We start from the raw sequence: 17,501 nt of genomic DNA on the forward strand, positions 1-17,501 counted from the left end.
CATATCATCATGAAACTTATCTGGTTGATTTGTTACTTTTTTTTTTTTTACAATAAGACAACTATTTCATGTATTCCAAGTTTTCTAAAATGGTATGTTTTAGTATGCAAGTGAAGCATTATCTAACGCTAACGTGGTGAATTTAGGAGAAATCTACAGATGCAAATAGACAAAGTAGTAAAATAAACATATACATGTTTTCTTTCCACTAGTCTGGAAAAAAGACATGTCATGAAAGCTAAATAGACCCAAATCTCAAAATTCTTTATAACAACACCTACTTTATAACATTATACATGTTTGACTAAATAAGCAGCAATCAAGATAAATATATATATATATATATTTATTTGTTGGGTGTATAACACTCAAAAATATGTACCTGCTTCATCAGGACAGTGTGGGTGTGTTATTTAACACGATTCACAACAACAATTCACCAACAGTCTTCAGATTCTGACTCAAATGTTGTTGAAAGCTAATTGGTGCAAAGAAGGACGTCACATCATTTTTTCCAGGCCCCGCCCACTTCAAACCAGTAAAAATAGCACGAACAAAAAAATGTAATTAAATACAGGGATCACCGTCAATGTGAAATAACTAAAACAGTTTGAACGAACGTTAAGTGTCAACAGGAACCCGTCACTCAGAGTAAGTCAGTGTTGTCTGATGGTCTTTTTTCACAGCAGACATTTTGGCTCATTACAGGTGAAAAACATACGGTCGTTCATTTAGCTCCAGAGCTGTGCATGCACGGATCGGAGTCATCATTAATGGCGTTTCTATCACCTGTGTTTTATCCTGACCCATTTCCTATGACGAGCAAAAATGAAATTAACGTCGCTAATGGCTGCATTCTATTCCGGTTGTTTCAGGACGCTGCTGTCGCACTGGTCTGGTTTAAATGGTAATGAATGAAATGAATGATGACCCTATTCCAGGGGTCACTAACAGGCGGACCGCGGTCCGGATCCGGACCCAGAAGAAAAATAAAGAGTCCAATATGATCAGAATCCTAACACATGAATTCACTGACCAACAATGATGTAAACAGAGATAATAGAGCTGAAACACGTGGTTAAATAACCACAGATAAAGATCATGCTCACTCATTTCTCTTGTTAGAAGATGAGAAAAATATAATATCGTGGCTTTTTTGATTGACATCCCTTCACCCTGAATGAACTGAATTTAAAGCTGCAGGGCAATTCAGTGAAATAGATTTTTCTAAAATAAATTACTTTATTTTAAGATGCACATTTTTCAAAAGCTTTCTGTTATGGCAGTTATTCTTTAATCCAGACATTATTTTACTTGAAATGAGAAGAAAATGAATTTATGTTTATGTATTATTTAGAATCCATCCAGTTAGGCGCTGTTACTACTACTGGGCTTCTTGAATATATACATATATATATATATATATATATATATATATATATATATATATATATATATATATATATACATATATACATATATATATATACATATACATATATATATATACATATATACATATCTATATATATACATATATAGATATATATATACATATATATACATATATACATATATATATACATACATATATATATATACATATATATATATGTATGTATATATGTATATATATATATATATGTATATATATATATATATATACACATATACATATATATATATACACATATATACATATATATACATATATATATGGCACTAAATAGCGCAAGTTAGATATTATTGTAATGTCCGGACCATTGCCCTTTCTCTGGACCTTTTGGAAGTTTAATTGAATACCTCTATTCTATATAGTGTGTCACAGTCACACCTGCGAGCCAGGGCTCTGGCCAACCTAAATGGAACACGGCCGTAATTAATGTTATTCATTACACCTGTGCTAACCCTGTAATGACACATCACAACGGTAGTGAAAAGGGACCGTTGCTGTGTAACGGGCATTGTTGACTATCCCTCTTTTCACCTTACACTGTTTTAGTAGTGAACATCATCCTGTAGTTCAAACACATATTCAACTGCTAAGCAGAGGTCTAACTATCGACATGTTTTTCGTGATCATTTTGGAGGGAGTGCTGCACACTTAGCAACTTTCTCACTTGACTCAGCGACCTTATGAGCTAGTGCTGCTAGCTGCCCTCATTGGATTTATAAAATCTAGCGTACCATTGGTAGTTTGTTGAGATTACCATCCCTAGCTTTGAGTTAATATTTTGAACCCTTCTTCCTCTACTGGTCCAGCGGATGCTGGAGAAGTCTGATTAGACATCAGAAACAGGAGATGGGTTTTCCGGTCAGTAAGTACCGTTGAAAGTACCGTACACCCGTTTCAACAACGACCGTATTCATTGTAGGAACAGGATCTCCTCCTCATCATCCTCCAACTCTTGGACTGTGTTCCTGTTTTTTCCCTCTACGAAAGAAAGTAACTTAGATTCACCTCCACTTCTTTATTTCCTTTTCTTCATTACAAAAACATCACATTGCCCACATTTCTTTCTCAACATTTTTTTCTGGGGGACGCCAACTCTGTATCAAATAGGGGACTCCCGCTCCCTCCAACACATCTGATGCACCAAACAGGGAAACACACCGGCATAGTTAGTAATGTTCAACGGATCAGTGCTAATGCCAATGTTTGGTTTTTCTTCAGCCGTTCATGTTAACTAACCGCTTTTGTTACAAGGTGAAATGGGCATCGAGTGAAAAAAGAGGAATGTACAAAAAAAAAAAAACCTAAGACAAAAATAGTCAAATCAAACCCCAAATCCATAAGAAAGAAAAGAAATAAAACCCCAGCTCACTTGGAAAACACTGGCATGTTGGACAACAAGAAGACAAATCTCACAGGAAGATGAAGCGCAATGATCAGTAGCTTTACAGCCCTCGTAAAAAAGAGAATCTGTCGGTGGGTGTTTGTCCTCGGTGACACTGTAATTTCTCGATTTCTTCCATTTGGCAACGCGGACAAACTGCATGTTTAAACTGTCGATAGGATTCTTGAACTGCAACGCCATGTTTAAAGTCTGATTTGATGCATCGTCGAATGACTCCTTGGGGGGGCTTCGTCGGTGTCTTCTTAATTTTCTTCCTTATTTTTTCTCAATTCTGTAGAGAGAGAGAAAAGCAAACAGTTATTACAAACAGTCTGATTTAGTCACATAAAGGTTTTAATCCTGCATTTTAATGCACAACACACAATGTTAATTTGGGCAAAGACACACAAGAGAAACTCTCATGACAAATGTCTTAAGGTTCTGGACGACGCACATGGCTCATGAACACAACATAAGTCACTCAAATGTAATGGCACAACCAGAACCACGGGTGTTAAGACCACAACGGCGGGATTACCACAGTGCTGGTATGGCTATGACCACGGTGGGATGAGTGAGAGGCAAACCAGGAGGAGGGAGGGGTGGGGGGAGGAGGAGGGAGGACGGCAAGTACATGTGAACACTGGGGAGTTAGAATGATCGAGCACCACACAGCCATGCACGTGGCCAGCCATTATGGAAATGCACTGAGGATGCACACTATGAGGATGCCCTTACTTCAGCCTGGAAGCCCGACTCGTTTGTTACAAATGTGGGAGGGGGGCTTTATCGGAGGCTCCTATACTTTGCCAACCTACTACTTTGCTCTGCGGCAATCCTGTAAAAAGGAGTACAGAGACAGCGAGGTGTGGATAGAGGGGTTAAAAAAAACTACATAAAGACACAGGCATCAGCTGCAAAGGAGAAAAGAGACTAGCAGGAAAGAAGAGGGAGGTGGGGGGGGGGGGGGTGGGGGAGAAAAAAGTCCATTTGTGAAATCATTACTTGGAAAATTCTACTTGCTGAAACGGGGTTTAATGGGCTCGTCTTAAGAGCAGGAAGTAAAAGTGAACAATTACGGAGTGATGTTTTGAGTCGGAGATACAGGCTTCAAATTGCTCACTCTGGCCCGTGGAGGGCTCTACATACTGATGGTGAGGAAATGACCCACTTAGATCACCACTCTTGCAGATCATGCTGCCACGCTTCACTCCTGGTCCAAGTGGGCACGAGCTCTGCTTCTGGCAGAGGGCCTGACATCGGCCTCTAGGGGGACCAACTGAGGAGCTGCGACATGAGACCGGCACTTTTCCTCGGGGCTTGAGGCTAAGAACTACCAAGAGGCCTCAAAGCACCAGAGTCCTCGTCGTCTGAAAGGGGCTAGGCTTTTCTCTCTCTCTCTCTGGGACTAAAAGGACACTCTAGGGACCCCATTTGACTCCAGGCGCCATCAGGACACGTACCTCTTCACGGCTTTCTGGGCCAGCATGCGGTTCCCGGCGAGGAAAGTCACACTGCCGATGATCGCCAGGTACTTTAGAGTCTGGAACATGTTCAGGCGAGTCCAGTAGACGTACATCAGGCCCAGCAAGGCTGAAAGGAAACGAGAGAGTGAGCTGGCGCTTTGGCATCCAAATCAGTGGTTCCCCAAGTGGGTAGGGTGCTGTAAACAAGGTATACTATGCAGCGCATGTACGGACCGATTCAAAAATAACCCCTCTCAACCGTCACTTATTACGAACTAGAAGTGTGTGGCCGTGTTTGTGTGCTTTCAGCAAAGAAGCTTTGGACCCCATGTGAGTGTGTAACCCCCAGCCAACAACAGAGCGTGGGTGTGCTGCCCGTTCTAATTCCCAGGTCCTCACATATCGCCGCTGCCTGGTCCGAAAAGTGAAGCCAAAGCCAAGCGAACCACAATAAACTTGCATTATCTCTACTGACCAGCAGGGTGCGACTCCTCTGGCTGCAAAAAGAAGTCAGATTGTATAGAAGTCTATGAGAAAATGACTACTTCTCTCTTGATTTATTACCTCAGTAAACATTGTAAACATGAGCTTCTGGTCTCAATCTCTAGTTTCAAGTCTCCTTCAATACAGCATGATGTTCATTTAGTACATGATGGTCCAGTTAGAGTCAAATAGATCATAAACCAGAGTGTTTTAGGGCAGGGCTTCCTTGTGATTGACAGGTCTCTACCAAAGCGTTGACCGGTCTGGGAGTTGTCTGTGTTTTTGTCTTAGAACTTTAACCCTTTCAGTGTTTTCACACAAAACTTTCAAACTGCGGGGCGCTATTTGTGCTTTAACAATCAATCACTGTAACCTTTTTTTAATTAAATACAAGAAACTTCCCTGTTTCCATCACCTTCTCCACCGTGAGATTTCTCCACTACCGCTTTAATTACATCAAGACATTGCACCCTCTTCTTCTGCAATGGCTTAGTGGCACCTTACTAGAGAATTAGCGCCAGCAATTGTTTATCTTGGTGCATGTTCTTAAGATGTTCTGGCTGCGGTTGTTTCGTATTAAGAATGTACGCGTGGACTAAATGATGATAATTGCACAATGTCAGCCGCGGTTGTTGCTGCAATTCCCGTATCGTCTTGAACGGCAGCGGATGAACTGGAGATGAAGAGGCCGTGCAACAACCGGATGCGTGATGAACATTTCACTTGAGAGACGGGGAACTGACCTGCGTGTCCCACGTGGAACAGAACGGTGCTGGGAGTGAAGGTGAAGTTGGAGACGTTTGCTCCGAGCTTCAGCCACTACAGACGAGAGGGGGAATGAAAGACAAAGTGATTTTCATCCCCTCCAAGAGCGGCAAACAAAAGGGGCTGAAAAAGTGTTTACCACCGAACGCACAAAGTGCTGATCCACTGCAACAATAACTGTTACTCAGCGCTGAAAATGCCACGGATAAAAATACATCAAAAGCTATTGTGATTTCTAAATTAAATACAAGCATTGTATTTGCGCAGTACTGGAGCCGCATTCACCGCACATGAGAGCTTACTACTGAAGAGCTTTTTCAGAGGATAAAAAAAACTAGAGCACTGTGCATACAACAAAGCTGAATACTGAATATTAAAATAAAGGTTTGATGAATAATGGAAGGAGGTCTGTTGGGTGGCGGGCCTACAAATGAGACAAATGGTTTCTACATTATATCCATAGCAATGTTGCTCTACAGTTAAAGGGAGAGTTCAGATTATTTAAGGTTAGGTTGTGTGAGGTACTTGACCAGTCGTAGATCGTGGTTTGAAGAAACTGATGGGAATAAGAACACGGGAACAAAGCGACATACTGCTGTGTAAAGCCTATTTAAATCCATATCAGTTTATGTGTATCCTACATCTACAATATTTTCACTGCATAGCCACAGGACTCCATTGACATGAAGTCATTTGACATTGCAGAACTACGTTGCTGGTGTACCGCTGCCTTGATCGGTTCGTTTGTTGTGTGACTTTTGGTGAATCCGAACTAACCCTTTATAAACACTAAAGTCGCACAATAACACAAACAAACTGACTGACCGAGGCAACGGTAGAACAACAACTCCGTGTTCGGCGAGTTTAAATTACCGTTTTTGTCAAAGGTCTGACGGCGAGGCAAAGTGCTGAAAATATTGTTAATATCACGTAAACTCAAACTCTCCCTCCAGACTAGAGGCGTGGCCATCTATGGGTAAGTAGCTCATACTGCACTCCACGTCAAAACATTCCTTTATGATGATGGCAACAAATAAAAACCCAAAAAGAACATTTTAGTTTGAAATATTACCAGGATGAGCAGAAGAAGTAAGGGAGACAGGATGAGCGCAGTGAAGGTGTTGGAGACCACCGTGGGAGGCTTCTTCTCTGGTTCCCTGAATAAGTGCTGCAGAGACAGGAGGACATGTTACACAGCGGGACTGATGCTGCTTGATTTTCCATCATCGGGCAGTGAAAATGATTTTTAAAAAACAAAAGGTAAATAAGTGTTACCTGGATCTCTGGTTTGGGCACAAAAAGAGTCTTGGGCTGAATGGCCACTGGAGCCTCCTCGTCCACGAACTTCAGAACAACGTCAGCCTTTCAAAAAGATTACAACTCAACTTTAGAGCTCAATATTAACTACTCAGTGGCTGAGCACTTCAGTAAATATCCCTCATTACCAGCATCAAGGCGGAACGGACACTCACCACATTCCACAAGATGGGATTCTCCAAAGTGGCATCCCCAACGATGAGGTGGAGGGAGTAGGTGCCGGATATGGAGTTGAACTCAGATTTCCGCTCCGCTGTGTCCAACTCAAACTTGTACAGTTTCTTGCTGTCTGGTTCGGCCACAAACACGACCTCTTGGCCGGTCTTCTGATTGTGCAGCTTGACGAAAGTCTGTGATGGGGAAAACAAAAAGGTCTGAAACTTGAACGAGGCCCAAAACTCTTTTTTTTCGCTCCTCAAACTGGTCGCAGCTGTTTTCGTGATTGTTTTGACCAACCACATAATACCGTCTGCGGCTCGTGTCCCACCCGGGTTACATACCTGGTGAGGGCTAAGCTCCACGCCGGTGTTGACGTCAACCAGATGGAAGGCCATGGCAAAGTTTTGGTGGCTGTCTGCTGTGAAGGAGCTCTTGCCTTTGGAGGGATATTCCACTCTGAGTCATTAAAAAAAAAAAAAAGAAGAAGCATTTAGTAGTCTCTCGTCATGCGCCGCAGGGTCGGCTCACTTGTCAGATGCGTTTCCTAACCTGGTGGTCTTTGTGCCGATGCTCTGGTCCTTATCCACCACGGAGAGGTCCATGTTAGTGACGGACACCTCGGTGGACACCTTCACTTTGAGCTGCAGGCGGACGGAGACACAACACAAAGTTACATCGGGTGACGGGCGTGAGAGCAGCAAACCAATCTGACTACCGGTACAATCATGTTCAGATGGACCGTCGACCCAGGACAGGCTGCAGACACAACAGGAAGGTTTGCCAGGTTGCCTTTGGCAGCCATTTTGAGGAACTGGTTGCCATCAGTGGCAACTAGCTTTTAACACATTAATAATAGATACTAAATTCTGGAAAGTATCAGATAAAACACAAACTACAATATACTTTTGTTCCGTTTCTTTAATAAAGCTTGTATTCCTTCATGTCGTATTCCTCCATAGTATCTTAATTACTCAAAATATAAGGAGACTAAATTTGCAACCACATTTTTAGTGTCGGCAACCAAAAGCTGATGCCTGATTTAAGAGTTAGCGTTGAGCCACGTCTCTGACTCAACAGCAGCACATTCTCCACCAAGGCAATTAAAGCCCAAAACACGTTTAAAACTTGATTAAAATCATTCCACTATTGTTAGATATTGCGTCTCCTTATTCTGACCGGCACCTCACCTCAACATGATTGCCAACAAGCCGGGTATCCCCAGTCACTGCAACGGCAAACTGGTAATATCCGCTGGCGGGCTTGCTGGACATGAAGTGCAGTTCAAAGACGCCGCTGAAAATCAGATAAAGAAAATATAACACGGTGTAGATTTGACTAAAACCAGGCCGTGCTGCAATCTAGTAAAACGCAATCCACACAGTCAACAATAAAAAGCTCAACAATTACATTTGTATAATGTTACAATTCAAACTGCATTTCTGTCACCCTGTGTGTGGGCGTAGAACACTCATCTCTCGGGTCAAACATACTCATTAAGTGTGAATGGAGCTTGGCTGAGGATGATGCTCTTGGAGGCCACGGCGTACGCAGATTCCAGCAGCACGTTGGCCAAGGCCAGAGGTTGAGACATGACATCAGTGACAAGGAGCTGTGAATCACACAGAGAAACAGCGTCACCGCGAGCTGATTAAAACCCACTCAGAGGACTGTAGGCAGGTTGAGATCCCACAATCTGTACCTGCAGGGTTGGCTGGCTGTGGGACACCGTGGCCGGGCCGGTAGCACCGACGATGATCGGCACGTGGAAACGGTTGTTGGAGAGAGCGGCGGCGGCACTTGCCACGCTGAAGGCCTCGGCCAGAGAGTCCCAGGACTTCTTGCTGAAGATAGAGTTCACCAGCTGGATGACCTGGTCCTGTAGCGAAAAAACACATTGCCCATCAGTTTCAGAAAGGGAAGGTCCCATGGGGAGAAAAGCCTGACAGACAGATATCGTACCTCCTTCAGAGGGGGCTCCATGTCCACATGATCGGACAGGGAATAAGCAGCGGTCACAAACAAGGCGGTCGCCTCGAGTCCCTCCTCAAACTGGAGGTAGATGCCACCAAGATCATCCAAACGAGCCGTAAGATCCTGAGAGGGGAAAAAGTTAAATATGAGTTAAAACTTAGAGAATTCAAAATATCTGTGCACGATTAAGAGTCCAAGTGCATCTTGCGCTAATTCAAAGCACAGTCACACAGCACCACCTGGTGGAGGTTTAAGAGCTCACCTCAATTTCCTCCAGTATTCCCCCGAGTTCTGCCTGCTTGGGTAGGCGTGCTGCGGTCTGCAGAGCTGAAGTGATACTGTCCGGAGAAGAGGAGACACACGTGTTGTGAATCAAATTTGCTCCTGAGCATGGCAAGAAGGACACCGAATGATAGCGCACTCCCTGACACACACTACAGACACTTACGCCATGACGTTGTCCTCCTTGTTGATGCGACCGGTCAAGGCACCTACAACTTCCTGGGAGGCCAGAGGAAGCCCCAGAGAGCTGAGAGCGCTCACGGCTCTGTGAATCTGAGTCATGGTGGAATCTTCACTAACCGCCGCCAGGAGGAGGTCTCGCGTTTCATTGGACACGGGGATCTATGGAGTGAAGAAAACTGTTGGTTCTAAGGGGTTCGCATCAGTGTAAAGCCATCGTCCACTTTGCCATTTGGACGTTACGGACTATGTTATATTATTATTTTACTCTCACTGCCATCATATGAAAAGTTGTTTTTAACATCGTGACCATGAAGCAATGATGCAGATTTCCCATCCCATTTACGTTGGTCTTTTTAATATTTTGGAATGTATATAGTTTTGTCTATATTGTCCAACTACACATGGATCCATTCCAAAATGCATTTGCATAGAAAGGATGGCAGCAGCACAGATAAGGCCGAGGCAGGCATACCTCACATCCTGAAATGGCCTGACTGGTCTCAGCAGCAAAGAAGAGAGAGTCAACGTTAGAGGGATCCAGCTGGGATTTGAGAAACTGGCACAATCCCTGCAAACACGAACACGTTTTAAGCCAAAGAACATCGAGGACATGTAACATGTCATATCCAGGTTGAATCATGACTGAATGTTTATATCGGAATTGTTGATTATGGTGGGATTTTCTTACCTCGTGATCGGGAACAGTTGCCCCGAGCTTGGTCAGACCAACGACCGAGTAGTATGCGGAGTCCAGATCGGTGAACTGTTGGCTCAGGAAGTTTTGCAGTCGGGCCACATCGGACAGGGAGAGATAGTGCGCTGGTGTGAGCGCCTGAGCTCCAGCGAGAGCCAGGCTGAGGAGGAACAACCCAAACAGCCCTGCAGACACAGGGCGGAAACAGGTTAACCTGCCGCCTGGTACAAAGGCGTATTTGTCGGTTACCACCACGGAGAGCAAACACTACCCTTATATAATGTACTATCTGTTGTGACGATATGTATTCATTCATTGAGAAAACGCTCGCTCGTTCACTGCACGTTAAGCTACAAAGGCGAGCTAACGTTAGCTAGCGTCGGTTGGTAGCAATACACTTCGTGCATCTGGTGCTACTGCTTCACTAATTCTACGATTGGCGGTTCTATAATGTCACTCAAAACGTCAATATCACAAAAGAATATACCTATCGAACATTACATTACAATGTATAGTATAATTTTCACTTACGAGACCGGTCCATGTCTTGCAGTCTTATGCAGCGTCACTAAAACTGACGATTGCTTCCGGTATGTCTGTGTGAGCTGTCACCAAAGGTATAATATCCGGCGGTACGTTGACGTTTCAAAATAAAAGCCACAGTAAGTACACGTCAGATAAATTCAGTCTACGTGCCAAAATAAGGATAATAATGAGTTTCATTGGTACACGCCAAATATATTAAAGTTATGCGGTTTATTAATAATTGTATTACAATTGCATATCTTTTTTGCATTAATACAATATTATTAAGCCCATAGCGTGTTTTATTTCATAAAATGGTATATTCTAAATTAGTCTTAATTTTAAACGCCCACTTATAGTTAAATACACTGTTTTGTGCTGCAGAAGCATAATCAGGAGAAAAGTGTGCATTGGACATATTAATTGTGTTTTATTAAATTTCTTAACAAAATGCTGTGAGACATAGTAAAAACATACAACTCTAAATATTTACAAACAGTGCCAACTGACATAATCTTAACATCAATCGCCACTACATGGATGCTGCAACAACTTTCCCAAGTGTATTCATCACTCAGCTGGATCAGAAGTAGGTCTCCTTGATGGATAGCAGATGTGTGCTGCTGGGAACTGTTACATTTCCAGCAGACACCCAATTTTCCCCCTGAATACCTCACTTTTAATTTGCATATTGAGAGGTATATTATGAATCTAGACATACATTTTTACAACAAGACAATGTTCACTTAACATTTTCAACGTCTCTAAACTCATTAGTGATCAAGCTGTCTGAATTTACTCCATATTCAAGTCATTCAACAGAACTTAAGATATGGAGGTGCGACCTGAGTCTTTGTACTCTTCACAACTTTAAAAACACTTAAATTACACACATTATGCAATGTAAAACCATGTTGTTTCAGTGATAGCTAAAGTGTATGGCCGTGATTTATTTTGATTCTACATTCATTGCTCTTTTTGATTTTTTAAGTGACAATACTATTAAATGCGATTCCTTTGATTTTTTTCAAACCTTGCACGAGGCCATTGGAATGAGATTTAATCTAAAATCACCCTTAAATTATTCATGGGGCCGTATATTGTCAGTGTTATGATTGCTAATGAGAACTGTACTAAACCTACACATGACATGCTGCTTTTCTACACCACAGGTTACAACGGCAAAATGGTACAGGGGACAAACGGCAACATTAACGTCTGCATGTGTAACGTGTTGGTGTGAAGACGAGACGCGTCTCAGGACAGAATCAGCGCCCGGTTGGGGGCGCGGGATTTTAGCGAGCGAAGGTAGTGTCTCGCTTTCTCCGTCATTATGAGCTGGTCTTTAGTTTGTCCGCAAACAACTGTCTCCCATTCTTTTGACATCTGAAGGCAGAGAGAGAAAAAACAGGTCAAAACAGAAAAAAAGCTACATTAAAATACTTCTATTTACTATTTCTTTCAAACGAAAAAAAAGTGGAACTTACCGTAACTGGAGGCACCGTGCTGGGAAATATGGCACTGTCGCTGGGTCCCAAAAGGAAGCCCTGATCCAAAATGTTGTCGTGCTGCTTACTGCAAAACGACGAGGTGTTGAGAGACACTATCACCGGCTCTTCCTGTGGTCGGAAGAAAGGAGGACAGAACAAGGTAGGATGCGTCAAATCTACGGACTGGCTGATAATACGTTTAGACTTCTTTTTTTGTTTACCTTAATTGCGTGTCTGGCTTCAATTTTAAGGGATTTGCGTTTGGATGTGGACATCACATGGCAGTCCACGGCATCCAGGGCCAATGATTTCCGCACTTTCTTCATAGGAGGCCGATGCTGGGAATAAAGTAAACAATCAAATGCTAAGTTAGTAGCTTCAACAAGAAAGACAATCATGACGTCTCCGCCTCAAATAAAAGCGACAACAATAGGTCCAGGGAGAAAGAGAAAGAGGTCAGAATTGAACTTTTAATAAAGGGTTTTATTGTGACGGTTACAGCGTGGAAGCTAAACCTTATTTACATAATTAGTTCAAAGCATTCTTGAATGGCCATGGCAGTAAAAGCCTATAAATATCTGGTTGGAGGAAGTGAATGAACATGGGATTTCACACTCATCCGTTTCTTTTGCAGCTGTCTGCTGACCAACAGTGAAAGACTGTCCTTGTAACGCATCGCTCCACGGTGTGAATGTGTGGACGTGAAGCAGTGTGGGGCTGAAAAGCAGCAAGCATTCCACATCCCCAAGCAGTCACACGGTCCAAGATTTACCTTCCACAGACGATCTACAGTTTCAGTCTAACAGACAAACCATCATATCAACACTTCCCCTGCTCTTCATTGTTAAATTACAAGCTGCTAAAGCCTTAGCATGCGCCATTACAGAACGCTGAACCATGACTTCACATTTGGGCTAGCTGCAGTTATGCTAACTTTTGTAAATTTATATAATGCCTCATATGTTTTCTGAAAACCTGTTGTTCTACAAGTTAACTATCCATCTTTAAAATATATAAGATAAATTAGCATGAACTATTAAAACACTGCACAGCGCAGTGGCCATTAGCTAGCTAATTATTACTAATGTCCATGTTATTTTGAATGAGGTTCTATTTTCATGCTGGCTCTCTATAATCTAGCACCAATACGTAGAAATGTTATGGCGTACTGTTAACAGGGGATTCAAACAGATCAGTCAAGTATTAGAGTTGACCCCGTTACCATCGTTTTGCGCCTCTGCTCAGGCGGAGTCGAGCGTACACCACCCAAGCCAATCCCAGAGTCTCTCATGATGACCTCGTTTATGTCGTCTTCAAGGTTGGGAGTCTGAGGCTGAGATTACACAGCAGGACAAAAAAAGAAAGAAGTGTTAATGCAGTGTTGATTAAACCACGAGGTGAACTTTCCACTGACAAGCACAGATACTCACCAGAGGCTGCAGAGGCCCGTACTTTTCCATGGCGTTTTTGAACGGCGTCGGAGTTCGCGGGGTCGAACAGAGCTCGGACTTGTGGTTGGGTGTGACAAACCTACACGAAGACAAAACGTGAACACCGAGACTCAAATTCCGAGCACCAGAGTCCCTTTAGATTAGAAAACCTCTTATTTTACTGCAGCAGGGTCTGATATTATGCCCCTTTCAGTCCTGGCTCTGATTCTTCATCCTCCCAGCAACGCGGCGGCACCGATGACGAACATGAAGAATAACTATATAGAAATAGCCAATCAGCTCGCTGATGGTTTTGTTTACTTATGTAGGTCACGTAGAAGCATTAGCATTAAATTCAGACTGTTCCTCACAGTAACTGTAATGAATCCAGATATTTCGCCGACAACAAACAAAAGCAACAAGCTATTGGAACCCATCACTAGTTAGAGACCACTCACGCGGAGTTTTCCTTCTGGGTGAGGGGGGTCTTCTCACGCTGTAGCGGTGTAGTAACAATGGCTTTCTGGCTGCACACCGGCGTCGATGTGAGGGACGGGTTTTCCAGGTCGTGAGTGTCCAGCTTGGTCAACATGTTGAGGAACTGGAACGACAGGCGTCGAGTCAATGGACCGTCTCACGCGGCATTACGAGCGGCGGCAAAGAAAAGCAGAATGCTGCGGGATTTGCTAATTTACCTGAGATGGAGAAAAGGGCAAGATTTTGACAGGAGTGCTCTTGGGAGTCATGGAGTTATTGGCGTCGGGGGACAAGGCGATGCGTCTCCGGCGGTTCAGTATGGAGGGCGGCGTGACCCCTCCGGGGGAGATGGGGATGAGTTCGCCCTTGCTGCCTTTGCTCAGCTCCTGCAGGGCGCTGCCCTCCAGCCGAAACTGGTGGCGCTCTGGGCTCGGACTGTCCACCGGCAGGTCGAAGGCCGCTAGGTTGCACCAGCCATCCAGGTCCTGGTAGCAGAAGAGACATTTGAGTAACAATATTTTATAGGAGGTACATACATGTTTTGCAGAGGAACAATAACAATATACATATTAAGACAGCATAAATTATATTTTCCTTGTCTGTATGTAACTGAACTTTATATTCAAAAGCACTATTTGTCATTGGTAGCCACAACAACAAAAAAAGGGGATGGGAGAATCGTCGATTGGATGCATGTTTAATTTAAATGCTATGCGATGTGTTTATTTGTTGGTTATTGGGGGATACGTACCCCGTCCACCATGTCCAGCACTTCCTTCAGTACTGGGCCAGTGGGGGAGAGAAAGCCAGAGCTATCCACCACCCAGCTGGTACTGTTCACTTCCCCCGCGGCGTCTGCTTCGCTCTTGGGACTTAGGCCGGCCTTCGGAGAAGACGCGGCCTTTGACGGCCCCACTTCGCTGGACGCGGCTTTAACCGCGGCGGAGACGGGCGTTTCCTGCAACCGGTTGGCAAATGACAAACATCTATAACAATACTGACATCAATAACACGATAACGGACGTGTAATACAGATGTTTCTTTCCAAACCACTGACGGAGATTAAATTATTCAAAGCCACCCTTGTATTTAAATTGCGATATTTTACAAATCGATGCGGCTGGTTGCTCACCGAAGGTTGCGTCGTCTGCTCTGGATCCTTTCCTGCGCCATCTTGGGAGCAACTGGCCATCTGTGTAATATTTTTTTTTTTGAATTTTCAAATGCTCCTACATCCATCTAAGAGGAGAACATCATGAAATAAAATAAAAATAGCCCACCTGCACATCTTTATTTACACGGTCCAACAGCTCCTCAAGTTCATTTGGCCTAAAGACCTCCCCGGAAAAGAAGCCCATCTCTAATTTGCGCTTGATGGTGGAGTTCCAGTGGTTCTTCACGGCGTTATCCGTCCTGTGAACAAAATATCACAACATGAGTCCTTCTGAGAGGGGTTTTAATCAAAAACTTGTCCTCTGAGCTGACATAGCTGGAGTGTATTCACCTTCCAGGGAGCAGCTTGGCAATCTCAGCCCAGCGGTTACCCAGCAGGCGGTGCGCCTTGTAGATGATGAGGTCCTCCTCCGCCGTCCACGACGACTTCTTCACATTGGGATTGAGGTGGTTGTGCCAGCGCTCTCGACACTGCTTCCCCAGTCGGCCCTTCAGGTGCTTGGCTACCATCGCCCACTGCTTGTTGCCGTAGAGATTGACGAGCTCTATGACCTGAGGGGACAAGGGGTGCGCGAGGACTTATATGGTTTGTTTTAGTCGTATTATAAACCCCTGTGCACTGAAACCCAACGAGTCACTCACCTTCTCGTCCTCCTCTTTGGTCCAAGGGCCTTTGACCAATTCTGGATCCAAGACCTTAAACCAACGGTGCTGACACTGGTGCTCAGTGTGATTCTGAGAAAAACAAGCATGAACCAGATTTATGTAGGTATTAAAAAATAAAATAGTCAAGGAAATTCTGAAGCTTACTGTCAACCACGAAAACAAAAAGGATGATCTAACTCACTGGGATGTAGTTGGCGATATATTTCCAATCACTTGGTCCTAGTTTTTGAACCAGAGCCTTGAGCTTGTCATCCTGTTGACACAAACAAACAAGCATGTTTATGTTACCTTGTCCTACACAGCCTTTATTTACATGGACAGAGGGGGGGCAGGAGTGGGACTGGGACGTGTGAAGACAATCACCTCCTCTTGTGTCCATTTCACCTTCACTTTCCCACCATCTCTCTGCTCTGCCACATCGGAATCGGTGTCCTGGTGCATGGCGTCCTCACCATCCTCACTGAGGAAGAAAAACGCTGTGATGTGCACCGATAAAGATGACAGTGAACGCAGCACGGACACATATCATGGTGTGGCGAGGATGACCTGATTATCAGGTTTACTTCTATTGGCTACCTGGGACATGGCGACGACCTCATCCGTATAAAGTGCTGCATGGCAAACTACATAGTCGGTGTAGTATTAGACAGTTGAATTGATCGCTGTGATTTAACAGACATGGCGTGATTGACGTTAAATTAAATACTGTAGTGGTTTTTTTTAATCGCGATTCTCCGGAAAAGGGCGGCACAGACAAGTCCGTGAAGTACTCACAAATGGAAAGAGTATGTCCAAAAGCAAACATTTTTCCAAAGCCAACTGAATGCATCAACGCCGAAGCGTCAAACGGTAATGTTGTATCCGTCTGGAATAAAATGAATACTTACGCTGTGGAAAACAAAGAATAACATCTTACCCGCGCGGCCACCAAGACATTTCCCTCTGTTTCTGTTGTTTACGGTCAGGCGGTGATTTGTCCTGCAGCCGTTGCACGTCATGTGCACGTATATCTGGTAATATATCGGTGTATTCCGCGCGTTTGTTGTCTCCGTGAGGCGGTTCAGTGAAGGAGGCTCGGTGTTGAATGGTAAAGTTGCAGCTACTAGCCAGCTGGAGCGGAGCGCCCGGGTTGTCCGCGCTCCTGGATTTCTATCTCGCGCCCTTCTCCAGCGTAGACACCGGATGGTGACGTAGTTGCGCGTTGGACGTGCGCGTGGTGTCAGGCGGCCCCGGATAGGAGACTTCCAGTGACAGCTTCAAAGTAAAAAAAACTTAAACCGACGCGCGTGTCCTACACAAATTCAAATACCAAATTTAGACTAACGAGAAGGGGTTGTGTTGTCATATTGTTTCCACGTGTACTTTATCAATTTAATGACGAACCAAGACCTGCACATTGTCATGTTTAAACTACATTATAATCATTTCATCTAAATATTGGAAAATAATGGAAAACAATTTATAGCAGGAAAAAAGTTAATTGTAATATTTATTATGATAATTGTTTTATGAATCTCAGTACTCAATATGTCGACATAATTTCAATTAGAGCTAAAACAATTGGTCAAAATACTAAATATTCC

At 43.7% G+C, this 17,501-nt stretch overlaps 2 protein-coding genes across 3 annotated transcripts; both read right to left on the reverse strand.

Moving 5' to 3' along the window:
* Positions 1-2,456: 2,456 nt before the first annotated feature.
* On the reverse strand, positions 2,457-10,746 carry rpn2 (ribophorin II). Of its 2 annotated transcripts, XM_079296906.1 has the most exons (18): positions 10,689-10,746; positions 10,152-10,342; positions 9,936-10,031; positions 9,447-9,622; positions 9,261-9,336; positions 8,987-9,121; positions 8,727-8,903; positions 8,518-8,636; positions 8,215-8,320; positions 7,577-7,668; positions 7,369-7,483; positions 7,024-7,218; positions 6,827-6,913; positions 6,624-6,719; positions 5,530-5,605; positions 4,301-4,430; positions 3,576-3,675; positions 2,457-3,129 (listed from the first exon to the last, which is right to left on the reverse strand). In XM_079296906.1, the coding sequence occupies exons 1-17, from the start codon at positions 10,699-10,701 to the stop codon at positions 3,624-3,626; spliced, it is 1,932 nt and encodes a 643-aa protein (XP_079153032.1). In that variant the 5' UTR covers positions 10,702-10,746; the 3' UTR covers positions 2,457-3,129; positions 3,576-3,623. The 2 variants fall into 2 exon arrangements, with proteins under 2 accessions (XP_079153032.1, XP_079153033.1); XM_079296907.1 differs by lacking the exon at positions 3,576-3,675.
* A 395-nt stretch (positions 10,747-11,141) lies between these two features.
* On the reverse strand, positions 11,142-17,003 carry mybl2b (v-myb avian myeloblastosis viral oncogene homolog-like 2b). Its single transcript, XM_079265468.1, has 15 exons — positions 16,835-17,003; positions 16,282-16,378; positions 16,100-16,171; positions 15,895-15,987; positions 15,584-15,804; positions 15,360-15,492; positions 15,212-15,271; positions 14,831-15,037; positions 14,298-14,564; positions 14,061-14,203; positions 13,603-13,702; positions 13,395-13,505; positions 12,394-12,510; positions 12,170-12,301; positions 11,142-12,068 (listed from the first exon to the last, which is right to left on the reverse strand). The coding sequence occupies exons 1-15, from the start codon at positions 16,852-16,854 to the stop codon at positions 11,940-11,942; spliced, it is 1,902 nt and encodes a 633-aa protein (XP_079121594.1). The 5' UTR covers positions 16,855-17,003; the 3' UTR covers positions 11,142-11,939.
* Positions 17,004-17,501: the final 498 nt, after the last annotated feature.

Source organism: Melanostigma gelatinosum (genome assembly GCF_949748355.1).
Source record: "Melanostigma gelatinosum genome assembly, chromosome: 3".
Lineage (NCBI taxonomy): Eukaryota > Metazoa > Chordata > Actinopteri > Perciformes > Zoarcidae > Melanostigma > Melanostigma gelatinosum.

What these genes read in the sequence shown, in the direction of transcription:
- rpn2 (XM_079296906.1), bottom strand. An exon ending in CAACTGTTCCCGATCACGAG is followed by an intron (nt 10,032 to 10,151) that starts GTAAGAAAATCC and finishes TCGTGTTTGCAG; the next exon opens with GGATTGTGCCAGTTTCTCAA. An exon ending in GCCCAGAAAGCCGTGAAGAG is followed by an intron (nt 3,676 to 4,300) that starts GTACGTGTCCTG and finishes TCCTTTTTACAG; the next exon opens with GATTGCCGCAGAGCAAAGTA.
- mybl2b (XM_079265468.1), bottom strand. Translation starts at nt 16,854, where the DNA reads ATGTCTTGGTGGCCGCGCGG. An exon ending in TGAAATGGACACAAGAGGAG is followed by an intron (nt 16,172 to 16,281) that starts GTGATTGTCTTC and finishes TTGTGTCAACAG; the next exon opens with GATGACAAGCTCAAGGCTCT. An exon ending in CCAAAGAGGAGGACGAGAAG is followed by an intron (nt 15,805 to 15,894) that starts GTGAGTGACTCG and finishes TTGTCCCCTCAG; the next exon opens with GTCATAGAGCTCGTCAATCT.